Below are 25,913 nucleotides of genomic sequence, written 5' to 3'. Positions count from 1 at the left end.
GATCATTTGCATGTCATAACTTTCTTTCTTAAAAGGCGCTTTGTGTGGAACTTCTTCCGCCTTGAGAACGAGCACCTGAACAACTGTGGTGAGTTCCGCGCTGTAAGAGACATTTCTGTGGCTCCACTGAACGCAGACGACCAGACGCTGCTAGAGCAGATGATGGACCAGGAGGATGGCGTCCGCAACCGCTCTGGCAAAAAGGCCTGGAAGAGGTCCTACAGCCTGTCCCTGAGGCGCCCCCTACTGTCCACTACGCAGTAAGCAAGCAAGACACAGACAGAAGCATTATATATTAACATTGTATCTGAACTCCTGAACATTTTCTTATTTTCTAGATCCAAAAAGGACACAAAGGTGCTTATTGAAGACACGGATGACGAGGCCTTCAGTTGAGCCCAAAGCAGCACAACAAAAACAGATACACAGCTATACTTATGAGGACTCCAGATAATTCAAACTATAAAATGTAAAATTCTCTATTAATACAATCGGTTAACAACTATATAACCCTGGACCCTCCTCATAAGTATAGCCCCACAGTTCAAACATACAAGTGAACCTTCTGAAGCACAAGTGTTGAAGCTGCTACAGGTGAAGACGGCACACAACACAACAGGACACAACCACACTGCCCTGGGATTTCCCTCTTACTTTTTCTAACTGGACTTTTTGGATATTGTTTACGATTTAATTTCATATTTTTTTTTTAATTTATTTTAAAGTACTGCATTTTTGAGGCTGCAGATAACTGTTTACATGCCTTTCTAACTGCAACATATTCAGCTGGAAACAACCCAATTAAAGGACATTGGATTGATTAATGCACTGGACTCTAATCATATAATATATCAAGATTTAGTTATGTTTTTAATGATACTTTTATATTTTATATACATACTTTCTGGATATTTAACGTTTGAATTTCAACAACAAGAAAAAACAAAAAAAACAATACATACCTGCTGGCACTTGCAGGGAAAGTGCATTAAACACAAATCGGGGATGGCTTTTTATTTATAAAATTGTTTTTATCCAATGCATCTGTGCTTTCTAATCTTCGATATTTGATGTGCATTATTACTTGGTCGTAGTTGTTTACTACTTTTTCATGTTTCAACGATTGTTAATGTATTTTATAAAGTTTGTAACCTTTTGTTGGTTTGCCTTGTGCCACGTTTTTTACTAAGCTAAGACCTCGACGCCTGCAGTGCTAAATTAGAATAAATCCTTGTGTCTGTGACTTAGCCTCAGACTTGACATGTGCATTGTGTTTTTGAATCATTAAATGCCAAAGCTTTATTCTAATGAATGTGATTGTGGCTATTGTCGTAAAAAGCTTTTTACTCAATGACTGTGGCCAACAGAAAAAACAAATTTGATATTTAATCAAAAACATTTGTTGGGTGTCTTGATACTGCAAAGTTACATTCTGGAAATATTAAATCTGGGTATTGTTTACTTGTTGATTATGTCAAACTATTAGATTCTGTGTTTCCTTTGTTTAATTTCATCAGCAATGTATTTCTCTGCCATTTATAAAATAGTTTATAATGTAGTAGTATGTATACATGTTTTTTTTTTTTTTTTTAGATCATCCTCTTTATATTGATTGTGTCATTCACAGTCAGTATTTGAAATGTCTCATAAAAATCGACATCGCACAGCGACATAGAGCTTAGGACAGACACCAACACTCATGTACAGTGACAGAAATGACTAGTATTGAGTTAGTTAGAAAGCAAACGGATAGTTTTGTAAAAAGACAGTTGTCTTGCTGCATGCTGTATTTGTTTTATGTTGTATACACCTTAATTTATTTAACATGACTTGTATATATCAGCATTCATTGTAGCCATTGTAACATAGAATGACTACATCTGTTGCCATAAGACAGTATTTTAGGTGAAAAAGATTTTGATTGTTCACAATCCTGCACTTTTTTCTATGTGTAAAACTGTGGGACATATGGTTTATGTAAAAAAAGATAGTGCTAAAGAAATGTAACTGTAGAAAGAATGTGATTTTGGTCCATGTTTTGATCAGCGTCTTCACCAACGGGACAGGACCAGTGGCCTCAAGCTTGTAGTCTGTAACAGTGTGCTATTGTGCATGAACTTATCACTGGTGTATCCTCTGTGCATTTGTGGGCCACACCACAGTCCAACTATGAAATACTGTTTAACTGATCCCAGATCAGGTCAAACCAGGATCCATTTTACTGTGAGCACTTTAAAATGTGTCTGTTTTAGTGACCAGTGTCTATGTTCTGAAGTTCAGCTGGTACTAGCTGATGGACAGGGTCGCTTGTATAGTTCTGGTTGTATAAATGACAGTGGCTGTTATCCATTTTATCCATGGGTGATGGGTGTTAATTGCTTGCATACACCCCTGTGCTGAAGTGGTTGATGTGCTTCTTCCCCATAGATGTCGTCTGTAATTAGCTGAATGTGATAGAACATGTAGTTTGGTAAATGATGTTTTTGAGAAGTACATGCATTCTGACAGATTAAATACTTTGTGCTTAGATGTAAGTTTAAGAGGCATAAAAACTATAGCAAAGTCTCACTTCCTTGAGTCCCTTTTACATAGTAGTTTGTACATGTTGAGTGTATAATGCTGTTCAGCATCATTTTTCCTGATGTTATTTGTATTTCTGTAAACACATTGGTGATCCTATCATATCTGGGTTTTATAAACCACAATTATTTTTAAAACGTGCTCTGACTCCTGTTCTTTTTTTAACATTTCATCAAAGACATAAAACATCAGCCGTTGGCTTGGCAGCAGCTGCACATGTAGTCTAAGGAGTCAATATAGTCAACATTATAGTCAGCTTTGATGTAAAAGTGTTTCCTGATCTGCATCTCTACAATTAACCTGAATGCTCAACAAACTAAAGTAAAACCTTCTGCACAATGCATTCACTTTAGGACAAAAAATATATATAATTGCATCACCCAATATCACAACTAATATTGTTCCGAGATTTGTACACCACAATAATGCTGTACTGCAATATTTGAATGCTGTCAAATAAAACACCATTTAAAAACTGCTTTTCTGAAGCTGGAAAGACGAGTCAACATTTAAGAAGATCACAACTAGGTTGTTTATTTCATGATAACTGATACAAGATTAATGTTATACATTCTATTTTAACACTGATTCTGCTTTTATTTTGTCAGTATGCAAAAAGACAAGGCAAAGTAAACATTTGGAGAAATCATTGATACATAATCTGAATCTTAATATCAAACTTAACCAAATGACACAAAAGGGAAGAATACAAAATGAAACATCAAGTTGACTGACAGCAAACACAAGAACCACATGATCTTTTGATCTCTCAATCAACTTAACAATGAATATATAAAATACTCATATATATATATATATATATATATATATATGCATACACACACATACATATATGCTCGTACAGTATTAAAGAACCAAGTTATACAGCATGTACTCTGCATACAAAGAAAAGGAGCGCAGGACACACATACACACACATTTGACCATTGTTTCTCCATATAAACGCACAAACCAATAGGCAAAAGGCTCTCTGGCTTTAGAAGCTAAAAACTACACTTGACTTTTAAAAAAGTAACATAATGAAACAGACATTCACATTTCTGAACAAAACATAATAATCTTGATTATAACTTGCCTCTTATTGTCCAATAGTTCTGTCAATCATAGTGCTGTTCTCCAAAACCATAGAAATACAAAAAGTCCCATTGTGCCTTTGTCTGACTCAGCCGACAGTTCGCACCAATTTCTGTGTTTAGCTGTGTCTCAGATGCATGTCCACATGGCTCCCCCGCGGAGCACTCACTCTTCACTGGTGCCTCTTCATGAGTGAAAGTGAATGAATGAGAAGCGTCCCACTGCTGTGTGGATGTCCTGGAGTCCATGCATTTCAGGTGAAGTGGTGTGTGGTCAACTGTACGTCCATCACTAAGGTGAAGCCGGGGCTTTGCTACTACTGTAATGAACTTGGTATCTGTGTACCGTCTGACCTTTGAGCTCAGTGGTCAGGCAGGTGGTTTTACAGGGGATCATGTCCTCCTCATCTTCTCCCATGAGCCAGTTCTGCACCGAGCGCTCAGCTGAAGCGGTCACATGACTGGACAGCCATCCTTGGTGCCACTTGTCAAAGCGTTCATGCTGGTTCCCCGCAACTCGGTTTTGTGACTGAAAAATAATTCATACTGGGTGAGTCAGAAGCTCGGGACATAATCAACACCAAAACCTGAACACTCAAGCATGTACGCATTACAACATACCTTTCTGGCCTTGACCAGCGCTCCTCTGCGATACATGTAGTCTTCAGAGTTCATGACAAACACCATCTTGTGAGTGTTGAGTTTAAAGCGGCAGTCGAGACTGCCAGCGTTCTCCACTCCCAACTGCCGGTGCCATTCTCTTCTGCAGCGCATGGCCTCCACCTGCCGCACCTGCCAGCGCCGGAAACGCCGGAGATTCCTGCAATACAGTGTTCAATTTTAAGTGATCTACAAATATTAAAAGGAAACCATTTCTTAGTTAATCATTTTACCTTGGCAAAAATACAGGCTTGAAAAAGTAGCCTTCAACTTGTGAACACAAGCTTGATTCTGTGCCAACAAACTGTTCCATGTAGCTTGACAGGCACTGAAGAAGAACACATTTAATTTTTCATTCGTAAAAAGGCCATGTTTTATTCAATTAGTGTGTGTATAGCATCGGTTTGCTCACCTGTACATCTAACGGGTCATCACCCTGCGCCTCCTCTGTGTCCAGCAGCTCAATAGTCATCGATACCTGTCCCTTGTTCTGGATAAACATCACCTGTGGAAAGATAAATGTTAATATCAATTATATTACTCTGAACTAGGACTGTAGTCAACAAAAGAAATTCTTGGTTGACCCAAGACATGGGATTATTCAACCAAGTGGCGTAAAACTGGAAAAAGCTCCCAAAACTATTCAGTATCCCTATGATCTCATGTATGTGACTCAAACTGCACTGACAAGACCACAACCGCGCAAGTTCATGCAAAATTATGTATACAGAATAACACTAGGAAAAGGTAGAAAAAGCTTCAGTTGTAGTCATCTGGACTCAGTTTGAAAAATAGACGTTTCGACTCTCATCCAAGAGTCATTGTCAATGACTCTTGGATGAGAGTCGAAACGTCTATTTTTCAAACTGAGTCCAGAGGACTACAACTGAAGCTTTTTCTACTATGGAACACGCCTGGACGAATGAGGGATTACACCGACACTAGGAAAAGGTGTATTTGTATCATGTTAAATTCATGATTCAGTCCCAAATCTTCAGCTATAGCTCACATCAAGCCTTCTCCTTTCTGCTGTTGTCCCATATCCCTTATAATCAAAATAAAATGGGTCGACTGGACCGATTAAGTCAACTAAATGACAAAAGGACCACAGCCCTACTCTGTACGGTAAATAATAATAATACAAAAAAATATTTATATAGCAGCACGTACAATACACAATAATATACAGATAAAATGAACAAGACAGAAGAAGTAGAACGAAAAAGATGGGGAAGTAACGGGGGTAGAAATGTAGACAGTTGGGTAGAGGAGGCTAGGGGTAGGGGAGGTCATAGGCTTGGGTGAAGAGGTATGTTTTTAGGCGGGATTTGAATGTTGTGAGTGAGGGAGAGTGGCGGACAGGTTGGGGGAGGGAGTTCCAGAGTCGGGGTGCTGTTCGGGAGAATGCTCTGTCACCAAAAGTTTTGAGTCGGGATGCTGGTGCAGTCAGGGTGAGAGAGGAGGAGGATCGGAGGGCTCGGGAGGGGCGGTGGGGGATGAGGAGGTCAGACAGGTAGGGGGGGGGGGGGGGGGCTAGGTGGTGAAGAGCTTTGAAGGTGAGGAGGAGTATTTTGAAGTTTATGCGCTGCTTGATGGGAAGCCAGTGGAGAGAGTGGAGAACTGGAGTGATGTGTTCACGGGACCGGGTGTGGGTGAGGAGGCGGGCAGTTCATGTTTGTTGTCAGACCGCCAATAGGCGCCCGTTTCTCCTTCGCTGAGAAATGTTTACACCTGTTGTACCTGTGCACTGGACATAAGAGTCTTTCTGTCCAAACTGCATGTCAGAGAAGACCAAGCTCAGCATGAGGTTTTTATTCACACACAAAGAGATACTATATGGGTTAATTATTTATATGCTCAGTCAAGATGATATCAATTTGATTTTGTCTTAAATCCATGATCTGACCTTGAAGCAGTTCTCTTCAGCCATGACTCTTTCTGCTTTCCACTGGTAGCTGGTTTCCCACGCTGCTCTGACACACTGAGAGGACAGGTTTCCTCCAGCTGCTCCTCTCTTCCTCTCCGCTAAGTACACATCCACCACCTGCAGACACACCTCGTCGCTCACCAGATGTTGCAGCTAAAATGAAGCATGAAAGTGTTAAGTCACAGGAGGAAAAGAAGACAACCGTATTAAAGAATGACTGTACCTGTCGAATGATGTTGTGTATGACTTTGTCAATGGTGAAACCAATATAGGCGTGAATCGTGAACATCTCTCTTAGAGTATCCTCGTACTGAGTAGAGTCCAGGTTTCCGTCCAGCAGACTGCGCACCATGTCCAGGAAAGCTGGATAGTACTCCTCCAGCTCCACCTCACCTGTGCAGAAATAGTCAGTGAGCTAGCTTTATGAACAATGTTGAACAGTGGGAAACAAAAATATTTTTGTTTGTTTTTTAGTACAGTTTTGAGGTTAGCAATATTGACAAAAAATAACATTTATTTATAATTTTGTTATTATACGGTGGCAGAGTGGTGAGCACTCTGTGTGTTTGTATGTTTCTACCCGTGTCTGGGTTGCTCTGGTTTCCCCTATTATTAATGCAGAGGGCAAATTTCCCTACAGAAACAATAAAGGCTAAGCTAATCTACTTTATTGGAGTTTCCCCAATAACAAGTCAGACAAAATCATGTCAAGCAAACAGAAATGTGTGTTTTAACTATGTTTCTTCCATTGTATTAGTTGACAGACAAATGTGAAATTTTATTAATCATCTAAATGAATCAAAAATGTGCTGAAATATAATCTTATGCTCTCTTTTGAAAGCTTACAACAAAACTTTTTGTCACTTTTTGAGTACTTGGAAAGACTTACTTGGCTGTTTGAGGCGGAGCTCCATGGCGAGGTCACACGCCTTTTCCCTCCGTCCCTCGGCCATGAGCAGCCTCTCCCGACTCTGCTCAGCTCTGTGATCCAACAGCTGCCGCTCTGCTTGCCGATAAACGCGTAGCAGTCTTGAGCACAGAGTTTGATGCAGCCGCAAAAAGAAATACCAGTTGTTGTTAACGAAGAAGAGGTTGTAGACATCATCTAGCTCTTTTTGGTGCTCGGCCTCAGGGTCTCGCAGGTCCACTCTCTCCCCAGGAGCACTGGTGCTTGCCTCCATCGGGGTGGATGGTGTGGCAGCGGCGGGCTGGCTCACATTGCTGGAAGTGGTGGTCTCAGAGTCTGCTGGCTGAGATGGACTACCCCGCCTCCGCCTGGACTCCCCGTTAAACTGCTGCTGCACTTGGCTCTGTGAATGAGCCGGCTGACTTTGAGCCGGGCCCCCGGCGCTTGGTGCTGCTCCCGTAGTGCTGGTTGAATTCACACTGGCTCCAGAAGCTGTAGTGGACGTGCCTCTCTCTACTCCTTCCTCGGGCTCTGGCTCCTCATCCGTCCAGTCCTCTGTGTCGCTGAGTTCGCCGCGGCGCGAGAAGTACAGGTCTGGGACAAAGTGCTGGATGATGCGCTTGATGTGGTCTTTGTCATCTTTGTGGATGGTGGGCTGGCGTTTGACGTGGTAGATGATGAGTGCCGCTGCGTCCTCCAGGATTTGCTTGTCCTCATATGGGAAAACCATGTGGGGTTCACTGGGCGGGGCTGACCCAGAGCTATTACGGCCCTGTTGCCCGACACCACCCTCTTCTGTGCTCTGCTCCTGACGCTACAACACAAGAACATCCTATTGAATGCAATCTGAACCATTTGAAACCGTTTTGAAACCAATTCTGAATGTACCTCATCATAGACACTTTCAATTTCATTCAGAAGACTTTTACAGCGCAGGGCTTTCATGTCATTCTGTTTGAAATTAACACCTTGATGATCAAGTGACTTAAGGTAAGCCTTCTCATATTGTTCTCTCCAGATTTTATTGAAGCCCTGCTGTGCCTCTCTCCACTCCTCCTCCTTGGCTTTCAACCTGAAAGAAAGACACACACACGCACAAAAAAACCTTTAATGTACGATGTTTTAGTAAGGAAAAAAAAAAAAAAAACATTAAGAAATCTCAGATTCCCTAATTTGGGGTCAATCAAACTCAAAAAACGTAGCGTTTAATTTATATGAATACTGACAAGTAATTCAGATTAAATGAATGTGTGTATAAAGTCTACTCATGTGTCAAAATGCTGGAGTGCTACAGTTGAATCAAAGAATTACCGGTAGATATTGTTTTATGAAGCAAATAGATTTGATCTTGGTATTTTATTAATTTCGAGCAAAATTTTGAGAACATTTTAAAGAACAAGAAGGATTGTATCACATACCAAAGGTGCCCTGGAGAAAAACAACTTCAGAGACCAACAACAAGACTGACCTTTTGAGAACCACAGGCACAGCAGTAATGGGACTTCTTTTCAGGCCTTCAATGATCTCTGGGGCTTTGTCGCCATAGATACGATACACGGCTCGTCGCTGGATGACCTCTGAGGTGCCACCCAGACAGTCGTCCAATCTGAACCGGTCCTGGTCATCAGGCGGCAGCCGCGACAGCTTCTTCTGAACACTCTCCAAGACCCGAATAGTGGCCAGGTTTGTCTCGAGGACGACGTCCAGCTGGAGCAAGTCAAGTGTTCAGATGTACTTCAACATCACTAAACACAGCAGAACATAGTGCAGTACTTTTTTCAGAGAATCATCTTACCTCAAACCGTTCGTCCTCACATCGGTGCAACTGCTCCTCATAAGGAGTCTTTTTGGAACTCACAAAGGTCGAGTCCTCAGACCAGGATGGAAATGACACCCAGGTGTCATTGAGCACCTACAAATGTACAAACAAAAGTTCATACTAGTTTACATCTAAACTAACATTCAGACTTTAATAAGCTTGACTGATCAACATTCAGACTTTAATAAGCTTGACTGATCATCATGAACGCACCTCCTTGCACAAAGCAGTGCGCCCGCTGCATTTGGGCTGCTGGTAGGTCTTGGGTAGAGCTCTGTAGCTTGAACCGAGGCGTTTACATGAGGCATAATCCACTTCCCTGCCTCCTCCCCCCTCCATGTAGCGATCAGACAACCCAGAGACAGAATGAGAGAGCTCTTTGTCTCCCAGAAATGACTTGAACTGCGAGTACAGCTCAGGAAATTTCCTGCAAGATGAGCAAGGAGTTAAAGCAGTGTGTATTTCATTAAAAATACTGCAAATGTAAATCATTCCTTAATTGCTAACCCAAGAAATGGAGTGACAAGCTGAAGCAGTTCAGCTCCAGACACAACTTCCTGGTTAAACAACGCAATGCATCGCAAGAAGTTTTCATAAACCTCTTGGCTTTTAAACAGTCTTCGAACCTAAAAAATAAAAATGTTATGATATGGAGAACTATTTTATATCTTAAAAAGTACAAAAGCAATAGCTTACTTTATCAAAGAAGGAGAATTCTCTTAATACGCCATGTTTACCAACAGAGGCAAAGGATTGATCTTTGGTGCAAGAATACTTCATTTTTTTCTAAATCACAAATAAAATAAAAAAAAACAATGTTTAATATTAAATATTTCTGGATGCTGCCATTTCCAAAGAACAGTGGTACCTTGAGGAGTGGGGACATATGCTGCATTAGTACAGGTCTGGGTCTCTTTTTGTTCTGTTTACTTAATATATCGTCTTCCTCTGATCTTTTGAGCGGCTCTTTAGCCCCCGTCAATGAACTTCCAGTAAACTGTTTGAAGACAACATTAATGTGTTATCAATAGAAAAATCTATTGATTTAAATTGGAAACCTAGCTGTTTTACTCACCAGAGACCGCTTTGCATCTGGCAAGAATTGTCCAAACTCAGCCAGTAAATCTTCTTGTCCTTTGAAAAGGCTGGCCACTTTAGAGAAAACCTCATCCTCAGTCATCCCGCTGCTACCGCGACTGCCCCGACTTTCCTTCACCTCCAACTGCTCTTTCTGAGGGACAGAAAAACACTGGTCTTAAGGTCTGAAACATTTTTAACAATACAGAAATGGAATCATAACATCAATATCAATAGTTATCTCCTCATAGACCAAAATGCCATAGCAACTATCACATTTACTCTTCTACAGTCTATATTTAGTCACAGCCTAAATATAGTTTTATTCCTGAACAAAACATTAGGGTTGTCGTCGACTAAAGACATTTTTGGTCGACTAAAGATCGATTTGTGGACTAAAAGTGGGTGTGGCAAAAACTATCAAAACCATAAAGTACCTCCAAGTATCGAACACAATCAGCACTCAAAAGACTAACTATACAGAAAGGTACTAGAAAACAATGTATTTTTATGTTAGGGGTACACAAGTTCATTATTCACTCCAAAATCTTCAGCTAACTTACTCCATATCTTTTCATTTTTGCTGTTGTCCCATATAAATCCTTTTGATCTAAAAAAAAATTGATCGACTAATAAACACAAATAATAAAAATGAAGACACCATTGACCGATTAACCAACTAAACGACTGAAGGATTACAGCCCTACAAAACATTACACCAAAGAAGCAATCATATCAACTAACACTCACTCATTGAAACAATAACTAGCAAAAAAAAAAAATAGCAGGATTTGGGGATTGTAGCTCCTTCCACAGAGTTACTCCTCAAGTGAGACTGAAAAAGACACAAACTGTTTGCCTCAAAATACCTATAGTGCATATGACGGGTCAGACTACACATTTCACATGATCACATCTAAAAATTGACCAGTTTGACAGTTTATAATTGTACTTCCTGGTTGGACAAGAGCAGCACATGTGACATGTGTAGAGGTAATTCCACAACAAAATCCATATTAAATTACACAATAATGATTTGACAAATAATACCTGATGACACCTTTATTTTGTTAAATAATGATTTAAACTGTCAGATAATTGTGTCAGTTGTGTGTAAATTGTCTCTGCATGTTTGATGGATTGTAAGCACATTGATGACACAAACAGAGGGATTCAGTTTTAGAATTCAGCGCTATTTCATGTAATTCCCTACTTTTATTGTTCACCTTTTCTTCACAAACTGCAACTTAGACAGATTTAAAACTAATAAAAAGATTTACAACGGGGACCATCTCACAGGAAAAAGTAACAATTCGAAAAGCACAAGTCATATGCACGTTACAATGATCTTACAATAAAAATACCTGGTACGTGTGCAGAATCTCCAGGAAGGCTCTGTAAATCTCTGGATGATCTAGGAACCGATTCTTGATTTTGTTTACGTAGCTGATGGCACTGTCAAACTCCACTGGGCTGGTTTCTGAGGCTGGCGGGGAAACAGAGGTGGTGGCGGCGGCCTGGCTCTCTTTGTTGTTGAGCGGGAGAGAGAGTCTGCTTGGAGGTTCTGGCGGTGCTGCCGAGGCCGGGGACGACAGTGACTCTGCGGACACGGGTTTGACCTCACTGCTGTGACCTTGTGCACCTTCAGCGTGAGAGGCAGAGGCACTCGCCGGAGGAGTCGTCACCACAGACGTAGTGAGACTCTTGCCCTGTTGGCTCAGTGACACCTAGAAAGATGACAGGAGTAAGCAAATGCCAATTGTCTATAGTAAGCTGGGGTATTATATGTAGAATAATGTGTACTACAGGGTTATGGAGTGGGCAATTTGACTAAAATAAAGCTCCTGATTCTCTAGATTTGAGATGGTCAATCCAACAGAAATCCACCAAAATGCATCTTTAAATTAATTAGTTGAGGTTTAAGTATCAGACAAACATGAAAGAACTGTAACTTACCCATAAAACGTACATCAATATTATGACATACCTTTGTTTGAACGATTGCAAAATAGTTTTGTTTACTTTTTGTTGTTAATCATCCTTTTTACAGCATTTGGAGATCGTTTGTATCATAAACAGTATTCCCAATAATAACATATTGTGTGGATGCTCGAATGGCAATGAAGGCAACCATCTCATGTGTTTACATCCTTAAGACTGGAGGATGCTGGACATCAAAATCATGTGAAAATTTACTAAATACTTAAGTTTCACTGCTAATTTTGCACTATGGTTCGGACTACATTTTGGGTATACTTATATACAACTGTACTTTATTATTATAATGCATGGCTTATTGTATCACAGTTTATCTTTACATTATAATAAATTGTTTCAGTCGAGAGGTCCACAGCCTTCAGTGAAAGCATGTGGTTTGGAGCAGAGTTCAGACTTTGGAGGAAGAAATTTGACCAGTTGCGGTAAAAGGTAAAGATTAAAAGACGGTCATGTTTCTGTTCAGCTTTTATTTTTTTTCAAATATGACGAAATGGAATTGAAAATCCCGATCAATCAATTAAGAAAAAAACTGATTACTTTCTTTGTCAGCCCTGATACATCCTTGTCTAATAGATACCACAACTAGTTTGTTTGTGGTTGAAATGATGAAATCAAATTTTGGATAGCTCTAGAACAACCACTTATACAATATCCATTTTTCAATGCATCTTCGCCCTCTGTGTTGTACCTGTGCAGAAAATGGAGACTGGAGAAAAGCCACCCCGTTTTTAGGAACCTCTATCCGATACCCCGGGGGAAGGAAGGCATTAAACCCCAACACAAGGTCCGGGTGTCCATGAAAGAGCTGCGAGACACGGTTTATCACCCCTGGTGTGTCAATGCTGTGCACAAGAGACAAAATGTTCAGTTAAAAGCAGAAGGACATGTTCATTATCGAGACTAGCGCCGCAACAAACCATAATTTTTGTCAATTGATTATTCTAGCTATTGTTTTGTAGATTAATCGATTGCTTGTTTGGATCGCGAAAGGCACATGAATAAGATTTTTACAATATGTGCCTGAGATTAATTGAAAGTGATGCCGCTTGAGGGAGTAGTTGTTTTTATATATATATATATATATATATATATATATATATATATATATATATATATATATATATATATATATATATATATATATATATATATATATATATATATATATATATATATATATATATATATATATATATATTCAGAAAGAATTTTTTTTTTAACATACAAAATGTTCACGTTTCCAGTGTCATTTTGTGCAACTCATAATACCTGTTCTTTCAGCACATGTTTTGAAATCTGTGCATAGTTCAGACAATGACTATTGGAATACTGCATACTACCGGTACTTATACCGATAATCAATTTGTTGCAATTAATTGATGATCCCATTCCAGCCATCATCAAGACCCTTCTCAAACATACCTCTGGGATTTGAACTCTTTCATGATGTCGAGAAACTTGTTGTATATTCCTGGATCATTTGCAAACCGATTTTTGACTTGGTCCAAATATGACAAGGCATCTTCAACCTAAAACGACAACAAAAAACACATAATTACATCAATTTTTACCACTGTGCTTTGGATTGCTCTGCTACTCCCGAGGCAAAACGCTACACTTTGAACCTGCACAGCTCGTTAACAGGGCGACTAGTTACTCGCCTCGTTGTTTCATGATGTTTTAGCACTGAATAGGTGATTATTTGTCTACACAAGGGGGACAGACAGGGGGGATATCCTTTAGTTACGCCCCTGGTACAGAGCTAACATTAGCCGAGGAGAAATGCTCCTTTCGACACTACTTTTTTGCGGCTTTGTGCACATTTTACACAAGCGTATGATTCAGCTGCACCTCAAACTATGATGCAAGGCTCACGAATACAGTCGAACCCGGCGCAGGCACAACAAAGACCTCCCAAAGCAGCAGCTAATCAGGAGAAATAGCTGGTTAGCCTGGCACTTACTTTGTTCAGAGGCGCAGGAGAAACGGGGAACTTCCTGCAACTGAGCTTTAGACTTATTCGCCGTTTTGCACACTTCTTTTGTTGACACCGTGCGCACGAAAACTAACGCAAACTATGGCACCCAACGTTCCGCAGAATTGTGCAAAAATCAAGCCCCAGTTTTGCCCTTTATTCCCCATGTTCAGCCGTGGATCACTTTACACAGGCCAACAACGCGCAAAAACCTGGCGTCCCTTTCACTACTCTTAGAACAGAGGGAAGACAATATCCGAGAGCCAGAGCAAAGACCGACAAAATGGTTGAGACCACTGCACTACCGCGGTGTGCTGTCTTACCTTGAGCTTCTGGAAGTGCTGCTGCTGCACTTGTTTTTGTGTTATGACATAAGGCTTGTCTTGAATTTGGTTTATTTGCTTGGCGGTGCTGTGCGTCTGAATCTTCGCCATTATCCCGGCGGTGGCGATAAAAGGCTACACCGCCAGGCCAGTATCGCAACTTGACACAGAAGCCCTCGGTGTACCTCCAATTGTCGGGGTAAATCGTTCTTCTCGGTCGGGGGAAAAGAGCCAGTCTGCCAAGCAAACGGGGCTCACTCTTGCCTCGCTGGACAGTCTGGCTTTCAGCGCAAAGGCACGAAAAGTGAAGAGCGGTGACAAGAGGAGCCCGCTACGCTCCGCGGCTTTGGCCAAACGCGTCCATCCGAACCCGACGGGAGACGGCGAGGAAAATAAGCAAAAGACAAAAGGTTATCATTTTTTGTCGTTTTAGGAATAACTATTGCCTGTCTCTTTAAATTCGGCGGCAGCGGTCTATCTTGGCGTCCGGAAGCCAGAGTAGGAGTGAAAACTGAGGGTGAAAAATCGGACTGCGCATGCGCGGCTGTGGGCGGAGCGAGCGGCCGAGGAAGGAAGACTGCTCCACTCCCCCTTCAATGCTACAAAAGAACAAGGTTACTCGCTGCAAAAACGCGAACACACACGGACAGAGCAACGCCGAGTATGGCTCCATTTATTAAACTGAGGGAAAGAGTCGTTTCTGCGCGTTTTTTCAGATGCACTTTTATTTATCAACGAAATACAATGAAGGTAAACAATGTGAACCCAGAATAAAAGTGCCGTCAGCTCCCGCATGCTGCGTTATAGATGTGATAGATGTGGCTTAAGGAGCTTTGGCAGCCAATTTCCATCTCTGTAGCCACTGTTGAAAGGTCAGACCTCCTTTATTTATCTCAGGTAGAACATGCTGGGCAGGTTGATCCCACCTAAAAGGAAACGGTACAAAACAAGACTGTAGAAAATACAGGTGGCACACAGCATAAATAACTTGTGTTGTCTCACCAATAAGATATGGCAATTTTGACTTGGTCGCCATAAGCGAGTCCCTGTGCACAGCGCTGACTGAGACTGCGGACTCTTGGTACCAAAGCTTTTAGAAGTTTCTGATCCTCCTCCTGGACTTTGGACAGCAGGGCTACAAAGATACACATTTGTAAACATAAAAGGACACAGATTTGAGTATTTTCAATGCCCTTACAGTGTTTATGGTGAATTATGAAAACATAAATCCTTTACCGTTTTGATCAGAGGCATGTAACAAGTTTACTTCCTTTTGAGTGTTCTTCAGAGTAGCAGACTGAAGCTGCAGTAACTGTTGAAGGTATCGCAACTCCAACCACTGTGAGCGAGCATGAAAGCAGAGTTCCTCTGGAGCCTGGAGTCCAAGAAAGCAAAAACACTCACTACATTCGACAATCACAGTTGCAGAAACAAACCCCCTTATCCTTTTTAACGAGAATGTAATTAGCTGGCCAACAGACATGATAACAAATATAGCTTACTTTGTATAGTGGGAATTGCATGTTCTGGCAAAAAGTCCTAAACAATGGCAACTGTAAGCGGTGGATGGAAAGCCATGATGCTGGGATTCTTTGTGTTCTGAACCCAAACATAAAACAGCCTTTATTATATAGACAAATTATAATTTGTCCAATTTGAATCGGACATCTTGAACCATGTTCTTACCCTTCGATAGTTCTGCGGTCCAGTGCAAGAAGTGAAAGAGTTCCCAGTTGCTTGGCCTCCTTAGAAATTGAATTTCTTATACTATTAGCTGCAGCAGTGACATCATCAAATTTGGGCAGAAGTTTTCCTTGGACAAAATCTTGCAACTAAAACAAAAACCCAATATATGTTTGTATACATCAGAAATACAATGACACTAGTTGTACCTAAGTGTTAAGTTGTACCTCTCTCTGTTGGCGAATCAGATCTGTCTTAGCCGTAGAGTTTGCCTTTATCAGGCCTCGGATGTCTTCTTGTCTCAAATCCTGACAACAAAAACAAAACTTTATTGAACTGGCAGGGGAAATTAAAGAACTACTGAGTTGTGTGATTTAACTACACACAAGGAAAACAAATATGCACACACGGCCCCTATAAACCACCATTTCAATTTATAAACTTGCCACTAGTTTTCTGAAGTTCAAAATGTTTTGCCACTGTGTGTGAAGCGTTCGAAGCACTTCCTGTCTGCTCCTGGCCTGTTTGTCCAGTTGAATACATCGGTCTCTGATAAAATCCCTTGTTGCTGCTTGCATCACACACTGGAGTTCCACTTCCAAAGTTGACCTGGAATCAAACAAATCAAATCATTAAGTTCAAATGTTGTGCAGCCTATCAATCAAAAGAACAAACCTACATTGCTAAGGACTCATTATTAAGATCCTCAATGAAACCAGACATCTCCTGCTCAGCCTCCTTCTTGTGAGAAAGCAGCTGGTTTCGAAGCGTCAACACTCTTGCTCGAGTTTGGGCCAGTTCTACCAAACTCTGCTCTACCTCTTCCCATGCAGCCTGAAAAAAACAAAACAAATAAATGATCCTACAACTGATACTTAGAGCACCCATGCAAGTCTTCATGTTGCACCTGTAAAAGTGTCTTAACAGGTGGCAATTCGTCTACTGCCTCGGCTGAGATATCCATTAGATGATCATCTTCATAGCGGAACCTGAACCGACAGAATATTGTAAATAACACATTTATTTGAGCTTTAGATGCATATTTAACTGATAATGTTCACATACTTAAGAGCGTTCACATCGTGCGTTACATCTAATGAGCCAAGTTTGTCCTCAAGGTCTTTCTGCTCACACACAGCAAGATAATGCAGCGCTGAAAGGATTTGGTTTGGCGGATACGCACACAACAAGTCCTGGTAAAAGTACAAATCAATTTAATGAAAATAGTCAAAAACCGTAAACCCGGACAGTCAAACTATTGAAGAAAGCGCCCACCTCGGCTACACTCAACCAGTATTGAAACACTGAATTTCTCTGCTCACGGGTCGTTCTATTGGAAAACAGAAATATTATGTGTAGAAGGATCAAATGACTGCGTTTTCATTTGTGACTTTTTGTCTTCAAGTGTACCCACAGCGTATCCTCAGTTTTCAGTTCACACTCCTGCAATGCCTGATAAAACTGCATCCTGTCATTGCACAACTCCCGCACCTCACGCTGTTCAAGAGAAGACAACATATATAAAAGGTACAAAACATTTTATCCAAATTAGTAATGCTGCTAAATAAAATAAAATATTTGCATGCAAGTAGGACTTAAGTCGACTAAAGACATTCTTGGTCCACTAAAAATTTGTCCTGTGCATCGATTAGTCAAAAAAAGATGGATCAAGAGAAAAAAGATCAATACTAGAGGAAAATCTCTCCACCAATAAAATATTTGATTGACTAATAAATATGTAGGTCGACCCACGCAGCTGATTAATCAAGTAAACGATTAAAAGCTTACAGCCCTAAAGGCAAGATGCATTAGTGGCTACCTTTGTTTCAAGCACAATGATTTCACAATAACTAACATCTCTTACCAGCACTTGCGCTTCGGTGTTGAGATTTTCTTTACCGTTTGAGGATTTTTGATCAAACAACACTTCCACCTCAGCTTTCCTGTAAATACAACAACACACATGAACAATAACATTTCCATAAATTCACATTCTCGCCACTTACTTTCATACCTGGTCATCTGTTCAAGAGCCTGGCAGTGCCCGTTGATCTTTTTGACGTCTTCTTCAAGCACCTGTCGCCCCTGGACACAGTGTTGCGTTAAGGACGAGAGGAGAAGCTCTCTGCAGCGGTTATCCTCAACCTGTGCCCAAGTGCCTGCAATCGACTGCTCTGTGGACAACAGTTCTCCATTATTTACAGAGATCAACGGTTGCTCCCGCCTCTCTGGTTACAGAAGTAAAATTGCTATTTGATATTTTTTCCCCCAGACTTTTTTGGGGGGGATTACAAGTTTGAAACAATAAATATATTGTTCAAATGTTTTCTATAAAGCAGAGTTATCGAGATGATGGGAGTGGTGTTCATAATACCATATTTTCTTTTGTAGGGACAGTGCAAATTGAAGAACGTATGTAAATGACAGTGTAAACGTGACAGATTCTAGCAAAGATGCTGTTGTCCTCAGGCAACACAGAAGACAAATATAAAGCACTACAAGAAAGACAACACAGGACAATAAAAGGCTAGTTAAAGACAGGCTTGCTTTTCCTTCATCCACAGTTAAAGTGCAGTTTAAAAGTAGACAGGGATGGACATTCCCTCAATAGTCAGAAGAAGGCTTTTCTAATAATTAGTCCCTTTAACAGCACATCTTTTCCCTCTTTTCTCACAGCTCTCTTCCCCTCTCCCCCTTTCTCCCGTCCCGTTGTCGCTTTCGCCCCCTGACATTTGGGAACAGAAAATCATGTTTGAAAGCTTGATAGAGGCTGATCAGCAAAGTAACAACTAATGGACACATCATTTACATAATGTTTCTGAAACTGGGCGGCATGGTTGCGCTCTAGACAACAGCACAAATACTGCAATAAACAACAAACAAACCTTGTGTTGCTAGTTGGTCCTCTGTTCCACTAATCTGTGAATCCAAGTGTGCGATTTCAGCAGTGAGTTGCTCTATTTCCCGCTGGAGATCTTTCTGTTTCGCTGCTTCACTTTTGCCCTCGGCCTGTTTCAGCTGAACAATTTTAAGTGTAATAACAGAACGTCATTCAATACTACAATAACTGCGAAAATGATATACTCTGGTTGGTCAAATATAGCAGTGTTCCCCATAGACTGTCGACACTATGGTGGCGCAAATTATTTTAATAATTTTATCTCACAATTTTTTGAAGAATGTCACATTACATAATTCCTACCTTTTTGATCAATGTAGTCACTTTCATATGTTTATGTTAATGCAATGAGCAAACAATGTTGTTATGCCAAAGTAGACTATCGGGTGATAATTTTAGACTTTTTTAAAACAGTTATCTCTAGGGCTTGGTATTGCCTGGTACCTCACAATGCAATACGTATCCCGATTCAGGGTCCACGATACAATACATGTCCTGATTCATGATATCCCTTAAAACCGGTGTTATTATGTTTTGATAGTTGAACAAAAAATTGCATTAAAATTTCCTGTTCACACTGGCCTCAATATTAGAATACAACTGTCCCATGATGAAGTCACATGTTCAGCTCCTCAGACTTGGCCTTGTTTCAGCAGTCTGTAGGTTCAGAAGCTATTTCTAATGACTTTATGTTGTTTTTAGCATATTACGCATCTCTATCGATATTCGTATTGCCAAGAAGTCCATCACGATAAATCACAATATAGATATATTGAACACAGCCCCATTTAAACACCATAGTGTTGTCTGTTAATGGGAAACACTGATATAGGCAAATAAACCTTTTTTTCTTGAAGCATGTTGTACCTAAACAGAAAGTAGTCAAAAACAATGATGGATTAATTTACCACTAATTCCTACAGTCAAATGCAACTATAAACAATTTAGTGACAAAAACCATACCACTTGAGATTCCCACGCATGATCTTTATTTTCCTGGAAAGAAACAAATCAGTTAGTGCACATTTTACTTTCCTATTACACAATATTTGGAGTACATTTCCACAGATTGATAAATGTATTCACCCATAGTGGCTCAGCCGTTTATCAGGTTGTTCCACGGCTTTTTGTTCATTTGTTTACATTGTGTTGGCTACTATATCTCTATGAACGTTTAGCACATTAGCAACAACATGGCGGATTTCCATGGTGAGATATTTTGTTCTAAATTGTTAATCGCTATGGAAACAGTCCTAATTTCTCATACTAGGATAGCTACCAAAGATACGAAACATTAACGACAAAATTAAATAAACAAACCTCTGTTGAAAGACATGGTGAATCATATATTTCCAAATTGACTTGCCTGTGCCCACGCATAGCCTGTAACAAGCACATAAGTATTAAACAGTTGGAGAATACTAAAAACTGAAAATGGGCGCATACGTTTTGCAGTAGTTGTCATTTGGCAGAGTGTCCGGGGGCAGGTTAAACTCCTCTGTGGCCCAGCGCTTTAGCTCCTGTGCCAGGCTTTTGTCCGCCATCACGAACTGCGACAACACTCATGTATGTCGTAACAAGCAGAAAAGTTGCAGTGTTTGTGTGAACAATAACTTCGGAATATTACAATCGCACGAATGAGCCGTGTTGTTTTGAGAAACGCTTCAACTTCCCGCTCACAGCGCCACTTCCGTCCTTCATCTTCTCACTCACACCCCCATGTTTCACTGTCGCGTAAACACTGCCCCCTAGTGGTTCTCCAACGTTACATTACCACGGTCAAAATTTAGCGTCAAAAAGAACAAAAAACACAAACTCTTTAACACTGCTTTAACACATTTATTACGTTAGTAACTACAAAGAATCAATCTTGTAGTAAAACAGTAGATGTCTAGATGCACAGCATTAGACCTTTTGTCCACTGATGCAGATTTGGCTTTAACATTCACCACTAATTCTTCAGTTCAAATAATCAATGGCACAAACCATGGTGTATATACATTATTTCCAAATAAATAAGACCCGAGTTCAAAATAACAATGCACAATATATAGTGCAGATCACAACCTGCATCATGATTTTACATGTGTAACATATGAATTGCAGAAGCAAGTAAAAAAGAAACAAAATATCTAAAACCTAATTAAATTAAAATGGAACATTCAAACAATGTTCAAATAACTATTAACACCAACATGTTTTGAATGCTTTAAAGACCAAGTATTTTCGAAGTTAAGATTGTACTTCCTTAGCACCATAGTTGATGAGGTCTGTTTGAGGCTTTGGTCACCGGATCCTTGTGAAAAGATTTAAAACCGATACAGACTCCTGAAAAAAGAAAATATTTTGAACTATTCAATTTTATATACAAATTTAATCTTACCTTAGTTGATCTGGTTTTACTAAATACGTTCCAAAAGCGAAGTGTCTCATCTCCAGCTCCTGTTACTATTGCCTCGCCGTCAGGGGACATGGCCTACAAAATGTTTTAAGAAAAGCACCAAACCATGTGAGGATCAAGAACTGCAATTCATACAATTAACAAAGCGTATGAACACTGACCAGATACAGAACACGGTAAGAGTGTCCTGTGAGTTTGGCCACTTGTGTGAGCGCTGGATATTTCCACACAAGGATCTGGTTCTGAGAGTAGCCATGAGTGCTCACCTGTAACAATGGACACATCAAGTAAAGCTTATTTATTAAAGCAACATTTTCAGTAGAGTTAACAACAATAATAATATGCATTTTATTTTCAAACTAGGTACAGCATAATACATTTAAAAAGGTGCACTACGCATCTTTTCTGGTGGCCATTGCCACGTCTCCTTCAGAGTTACCCAGTGCACCTTTAAAAGCACTAATTTCCCACCATGGTCACATACCAGCTCGTTGGCATGCTTTGACCAGGCCAAGTTGCACACTTGTGATCCTGTGTCCATGCACTGGAGAGGCTGCGAGGTCAGAGTGTTCCAGAAGCGGATGCAGCGGTCGGCCGTACCTCCTCCTGACGCCAACAGGCCGTGCTGATGAGGAGACCAAGCAATGGCTTTCACTGCAGCCAGGTGGTCCATGTAAGTCTGAACTGGACTCAACGAGGAGTGGTTCCAAATCAGCAACTGAAAATCAAAAGAGACAAGACCATCAATTAATAAAAAAGGAAATGACTTTACAAAAACAAGTTGAAAATAATACGCACCTTATTATCATTGCCACCAGAAGCAAGAAGCTGATGATCTGTGCTCCATTTTAATCCGCACACTTCTTGTCTGTGGCCCTGCAGCCGTCGCTCAGATTGAAGAGGAGGAGTTCGCACGTCTCTTTGAAGAATCATGCGGTCGCGGCTGCCTGAAGACAACTGATCTGCGTTCCAAGCGAGAGCTCCTGCATAAAAGTCAATCTCAGATTAATTAAACAAGAAAATATAATGTTGTCCCACGGACATGTATTCTCACCAACTCTGGCAGTGTGACCTTCCAAGGCAAAGAGTTTCTTTCCAGCACCAGCATCCCAGATCTGAACATAGCCCTTGTGCGTTCCCACAGCCACTAAATTACCCTAAAAATCACAGATAATCATCTTGGGTAAGAAATTAAACATAGGTAAACTTATAAAAATGGGAATAAATGTTCTCACCCTTTCAGACCACCCAACAGATGTGACAGAATCTCCCTCCACAGACAGATCACACAATCTGGTGACCTGATAGACATAGCAAATGTAAAGTTTTTAATGTTATTTAAGACAAAAACAGAAAAAGGAAAGAAGAGTAATGAAATACCTGACTTGTACATGCACTCCAGAGGTAAACACATGTGCCCAAACCAACACTGAGGACATTGAGTGATGACCAATCAACCAAATTTAAATAAAAGTCATCTTGAAGTTCTGGAGCGTCCAAGACTTTAAAGGGAATTTTGGAAATCTTACGAGTGGGCTTCCTGGGTGAACGCAGCAATTTCTGACTGTAAAAGAGAATATTTTATAAATATACAACTAAAAAATACAAATAATACATAAACCCATTTGTTTACCTTTTATTTGAAACTGGTGATAAAGAATATGGAGATATATTAGAGCCATTGTCAGATGGTGATCTTCTCGTGTTTAATGCATACTGTAAACAAAATGAGATTGTTTTTCATTATCACACCCTTATTTAAAAAACAGAAATTACAAAATTGCAAGTGCATTTCAAAATATGCGTACATTAAAGAGACTTCTCTTTTCAGGAGTTGCTGGTTGTAGACGTCGATCTTCTGTTTGAGGATCATGGATTTTTTCTATACCAGCTCCTAACAACTCATTCTTTAACAACGCAGAATATGCCAGGCCATCTGCTATAACCAACAACAATGTGTTTAAAACAGGATAACAGTGACACCATCACACTCTTGTTATAGAGCTTAATCCCAAGATCTAAATGATCCATATGATACAGGTTTACCTTTGTTAGCATCAGAAGAAGCTTCCTTTGTTTTTCTATTCTGGTTTTGTGTCTTCTCATTTTCCTAAAATTATACAACTTGTATTTAATGCACTATTGGTAATAAGTACTTTAACATTTGCCTGATTATTCTTACATTGACTTTGTGAAAATTGATACTCCAGTTGGCTCCTGCTCTGGTGGGGATGAATCGGTCTCCAAGTTTACTTGGTGATGATAAAGGGGAACATCTTGGTGTCCGATATGCCTGCAAGAAAAATGTTGCAATTACCATCCATCCATCCATCCATCTTCTGCCGCTTTATCCGGGGCCGGGTCGCGGGGGCAGCAGTCTGAGCAGGGACACCCAGACTTCCTTCTCCCCAGACACTTCCTCTAACTCCTCCGGGGGGGTCCCGAGGCGTTCCCAGGCCAGCCGAGAGACATAGTCTCTCCAGCGTGTCTTGGGTCTTCCCCGGGGCCTCGTCCCGGTGGGACATGCCTGAAACACCTCCCGAGGGAGGCGCCCAGGAGGCATCTGGAACAGATGCCCGAGCCACCTCAGCTGGCTCCTCTCGACGTGGAGGAGCAGCGGCTCTACTCCGAGCTCCCCCCGTGTGGCCGAGCTCCTCACCTTATCTCTAAGGGAGCGCCCAGCCACACGGCGGAGGAAACTCATTTCGACCACTTGTATCCGCGATCTTGTTCTTTCGGTCATTACCCAAAGCTCATGACCATAGGTGAGGGTAGGAACGTAGACCGACCGGTAAATAGAGAGCTTTCCCTTTCGGCTCAGCTCCCTCTTTACCACAACGGTCCGATGCAGCGACTGCATCACTGCAGCCGCTGCACCGATCCGCCTGTCAATCTCACGCTCCATCCTTCCCTCACTCGTGAACAAGACCCCGAGATACTTGAACTCCTCCACTTGGGGCAAGGACACCCCACCCACCTGGAGAGGGCAAGCCACCTTTTTCCGGTCGAGAACCTTGGCCTCGGATTTGGAGGTGCTGATTCTCATCCCAGCCGCTTCACACTCGGCTGCAAACCGTCCAAGTGCATGTTGCAGGTCCATGTTGGATGGAGCCATCAGGACAACATCGTCTGCAAACAGCAGAGATGAGATCCTGTGGTCCCCAAACCGGACACCCTCCGACCCCTGACTGCGCCTAGAAATTCTGTCCATAAAAATTATGAACAGAACCGGTGACAAAGGGCAGCCCTGGCGGAGTCCAACATGCACTGGGAACAGGTCTGACTTACTGCCGGCAATGCGAACACAGCTCCTGTTCCGGTCATACAGGGACCGGACAGCCCTGAGCAAAGGGCCCCGGACCCCGTACTCCCGGAGCACCCCCCAAAGGACACCCCGAGGGACACGGTCGAAAGCCTTCTCCAGATCCACAAAGCACATGTGGACTGGTTGGGCAAACTCCCATGAACCCTCGAGCACCCGATGGAGGGTATAGAGCTGGTCCAGTGTTCCGCGACCGGGACGAAAACCACTCTGCTCCTCCTGAATCCGAGGTTCGACTATCGGTCGGATTCATCCCATTGTATGTTGCAATTACATTTTTGTAAATGTATTTAATTATTAGTATAGCATGAAAGATGTTCTGTTATTAGAAATATAAAGACTTTAGCATCTTACTATGGGGCTAAAATTGTCATTGTGAATGTTGATTTGACGAAGAAGGCGGTGCTCATATTCTGGATCCATTCTAAGAGACAAGATGAATCTGTCAGAAAAGAAAGAAAAATGTTTAGTGAGAACAATACAGTAAGAACCCAGACCAGGGATAATGGAAATATGCGTGCATAAAGAGGAGTTCATGTATGAAGCATTGTGTTGTCGTATTTGACTATGACAGTTCATTTAAACACAACTACAGCCGTGCAGCGGTCCATCTGGCCCCAAGATCTCCCTGGGTCATTTATAAAGCTATACAATATCAGCTTCCAAAAACACTGGCAAACGCTGTTAGCATCGAAAGCTAGTGGCTAACTGGATCACATCTGTCTTTGTCAACTCACCTACAACAAGGACAGGACTGAAGCAGCAGCGCAGACACGAGCAATCACACGGACAAAGCGGAGCGTGAAGATGTGACGGTAAAGTGCTCTTACATGAAGGCTTTTCACCTTTTATGTTGAAGGAATGCAGCTGAGTTTGCACCGGTGCATTGTGGGAAACGCTGGGAAACGTCAGTTCTTGCCCATGAATGTATTATATTAACAAATTAACAAATTGCCACACAAATATTAAAGTATTATATAAATGTATTTTATTAGATTTTTTTGTCGCGCTATTTTATCAAACGGACACGTCTTTTGAGAGAGGGTTTGTTTACTGAGGAGATTATTGAGAGTAACAGTTTTGAAATAGTGAGTATATCTCGGTATATCTTTCAGGAACTCACATAGTTGACTTCAAACATGCTGAGGTTTGCTCCAACAACACGACAAACCAGGAATGAATAATTGTTTATTGGAGATGAGTTGGTGCGGTGTTGTGCAGTTCATTTTAAATATCGACAGATGGCGC

The 25,913-nt window shown here is 41.1% G+C and overlaps 4 protein-coding genes across 5 annotated transcripts in view; 1 reads left to right on the top strand and 3 right to left on the bottom strand.

The window, feature by feature from the left end:
- Positions 1-2,721, top strand: part of xpr1a (xenotropic and polytropic retrovirus receptor 1a) — a 47,827-nt gene extending 45,106 nt beyond the window's left edge. The window contains exons 14-15 of the mRNA XM_072437985.1: positions 36-260; positions 339-2,721. Of these exons, the coding sequence (XP_072294086.1) occupies positions 36-260; positions 339-396 (283 nt within the window). The 3' untranslated portion in view covers positions 397-2,721. The remainder of the gene's footprint in view (positions 1-35; positions 261-338) is intronic.
- Positions 2,722-3,407: 686 nt separating this feature from the next.
- On the bottom strand, positions 3,408-14,620 carry sin3b (SIN3 transcription regulator family member B). The gene is made up of 19 exons (XM_072437835.1): positions 14,361-14,620; positions 13,485-13,591; positions 12,751-12,904; positions 11,429-11,791; positions 10,063-10,218; positions 9,856-9,984; positions 9,684-9,773; positions 9,495-9,613; positions 9,201-9,414; positions 8,964-9,080; positions 8,637-8,875; positions 8,057-8,240; positions 7,151-7,982; positions 6,485-6,654; positions 6,241-6,414; positions 4,747-4,839; positions 4,568-4,662; positions 4,296-4,494; positions 3,408-4,203 (listed from the first exon to the last, which is right to left on the bottom strand). Exons 1-19 carry the CDS (start codon positions 14,469-14,471, stop codon positions 3,967-3,969), a joined length of 3,783 nt encoding a protein of 1,260 aa, XP_072293936.1. The 5' UTR covers positions 14,472-14,620; the 3' UTR covers positions 3,408-3,966.
- A 507-nt stretch (positions 14,621-15,127) lies between these two features.
- Positions 15,128-20,643, bottom strand: haus5 (HAUS augmin-like complex, subunit 5). Its single transcript, XM_072439167.1, has 19 exons — positions 20,389-20,643; positions 20,263-20,325; positions 19,906-19,938; positions 19,785-19,809; positions 18,929-19,061; positions 18,058-18,217; positions 17,908-17,986; positions 17,458-17,540; positions 17,319-17,373; positions 17,109-17,236; positions 16,951-17,032; positions 16,723-16,877; positions 16,490-16,652; positions 16,271-16,351; positions 16,047-16,192; positions 15,863-15,959; positions 15,597-15,735; positions 15,363-15,495; positions 15,128-15,286 (listed from the first exon to the last, which is right to left on the bottom strand). Exons 1-19 carry the CDS (start codon positions 20,484-20,486, stop codon positions 15,184-15,186), a joined length of 1,956 nt encoding a protein of 651 aa, XP_072295268.1. The 5' UTR covers positions 20,487-20,643; the 3' UTR covers positions 15,128-15,183.
- A 126-nt stretch (positions 20,644-20,769) lies between these two features.
- Positions 20,770-25,568, bottom strand: LOC140353977 (fizzy-related protein homolog). 2 transcript variants are annotated; one of them, XM_072438776.1, is made up of 14 exons: positions 25,403-25,568; positions 25,020-25,107; positions 23,526-23,636; positions 23,390-23,453; positions 23,152-23,282; positions 22,977-23,059; positions 22,724-22,907; positions 22,579-22,644; positions 22,398-22,500; positions 22,142-22,326; positions 21,828-22,061; positions 21,505-21,609; positions 21,326-21,418; positions 20,770-21,270 (listed from the first exon to the last, which is right to left on the bottom strand). In XM_072438776.1, exons 2-14 carry the CDS (start codon positions 25,086-25,088, stop codon positions 21,229-21,231), a joined length of 1,470 nt encoding a protein of 489 aa, XP_072294877.1. In that variant the 5' UTR covers positions 25,089-25,107; positions 25,403-25,568; the 3' UTR covers positions 20,770-21,228. The 2 variants fall into 2 exon arrangements, with proteins under 2 accessions (XP_072294877.1, XP_072294878.1); XM_072438777.1 differs by having other exon boundaries at positions 23,152-23,279.
- Positions 25,569-25,913: the final 345 nt, after the last annotated feature.

The sequence above is a fragment of the Eucyclogobius newberryi genome, unplaced genomic scaffold, assembly GCF_026437365.1.
Source record: "Eucyclogobius newberryi isolate DKJ021-1_F unplaced genomic scaffold, fEucNew1.0.hap1 SCAF_9, whole genome shotgun sequence".
Taxonomy (NCBI): domain Eukaryota; kingdom Metazoa; phylum Chordata; class Actinopteri; order Gobiiformes; family Gobiidae; genus Eucyclogobius; species Eucyclogobius newberryi.
Note: the sequence above shows the minus strand (reverse complement) of the source record. Positions and strands in the feature narration are given on the sequence as shown.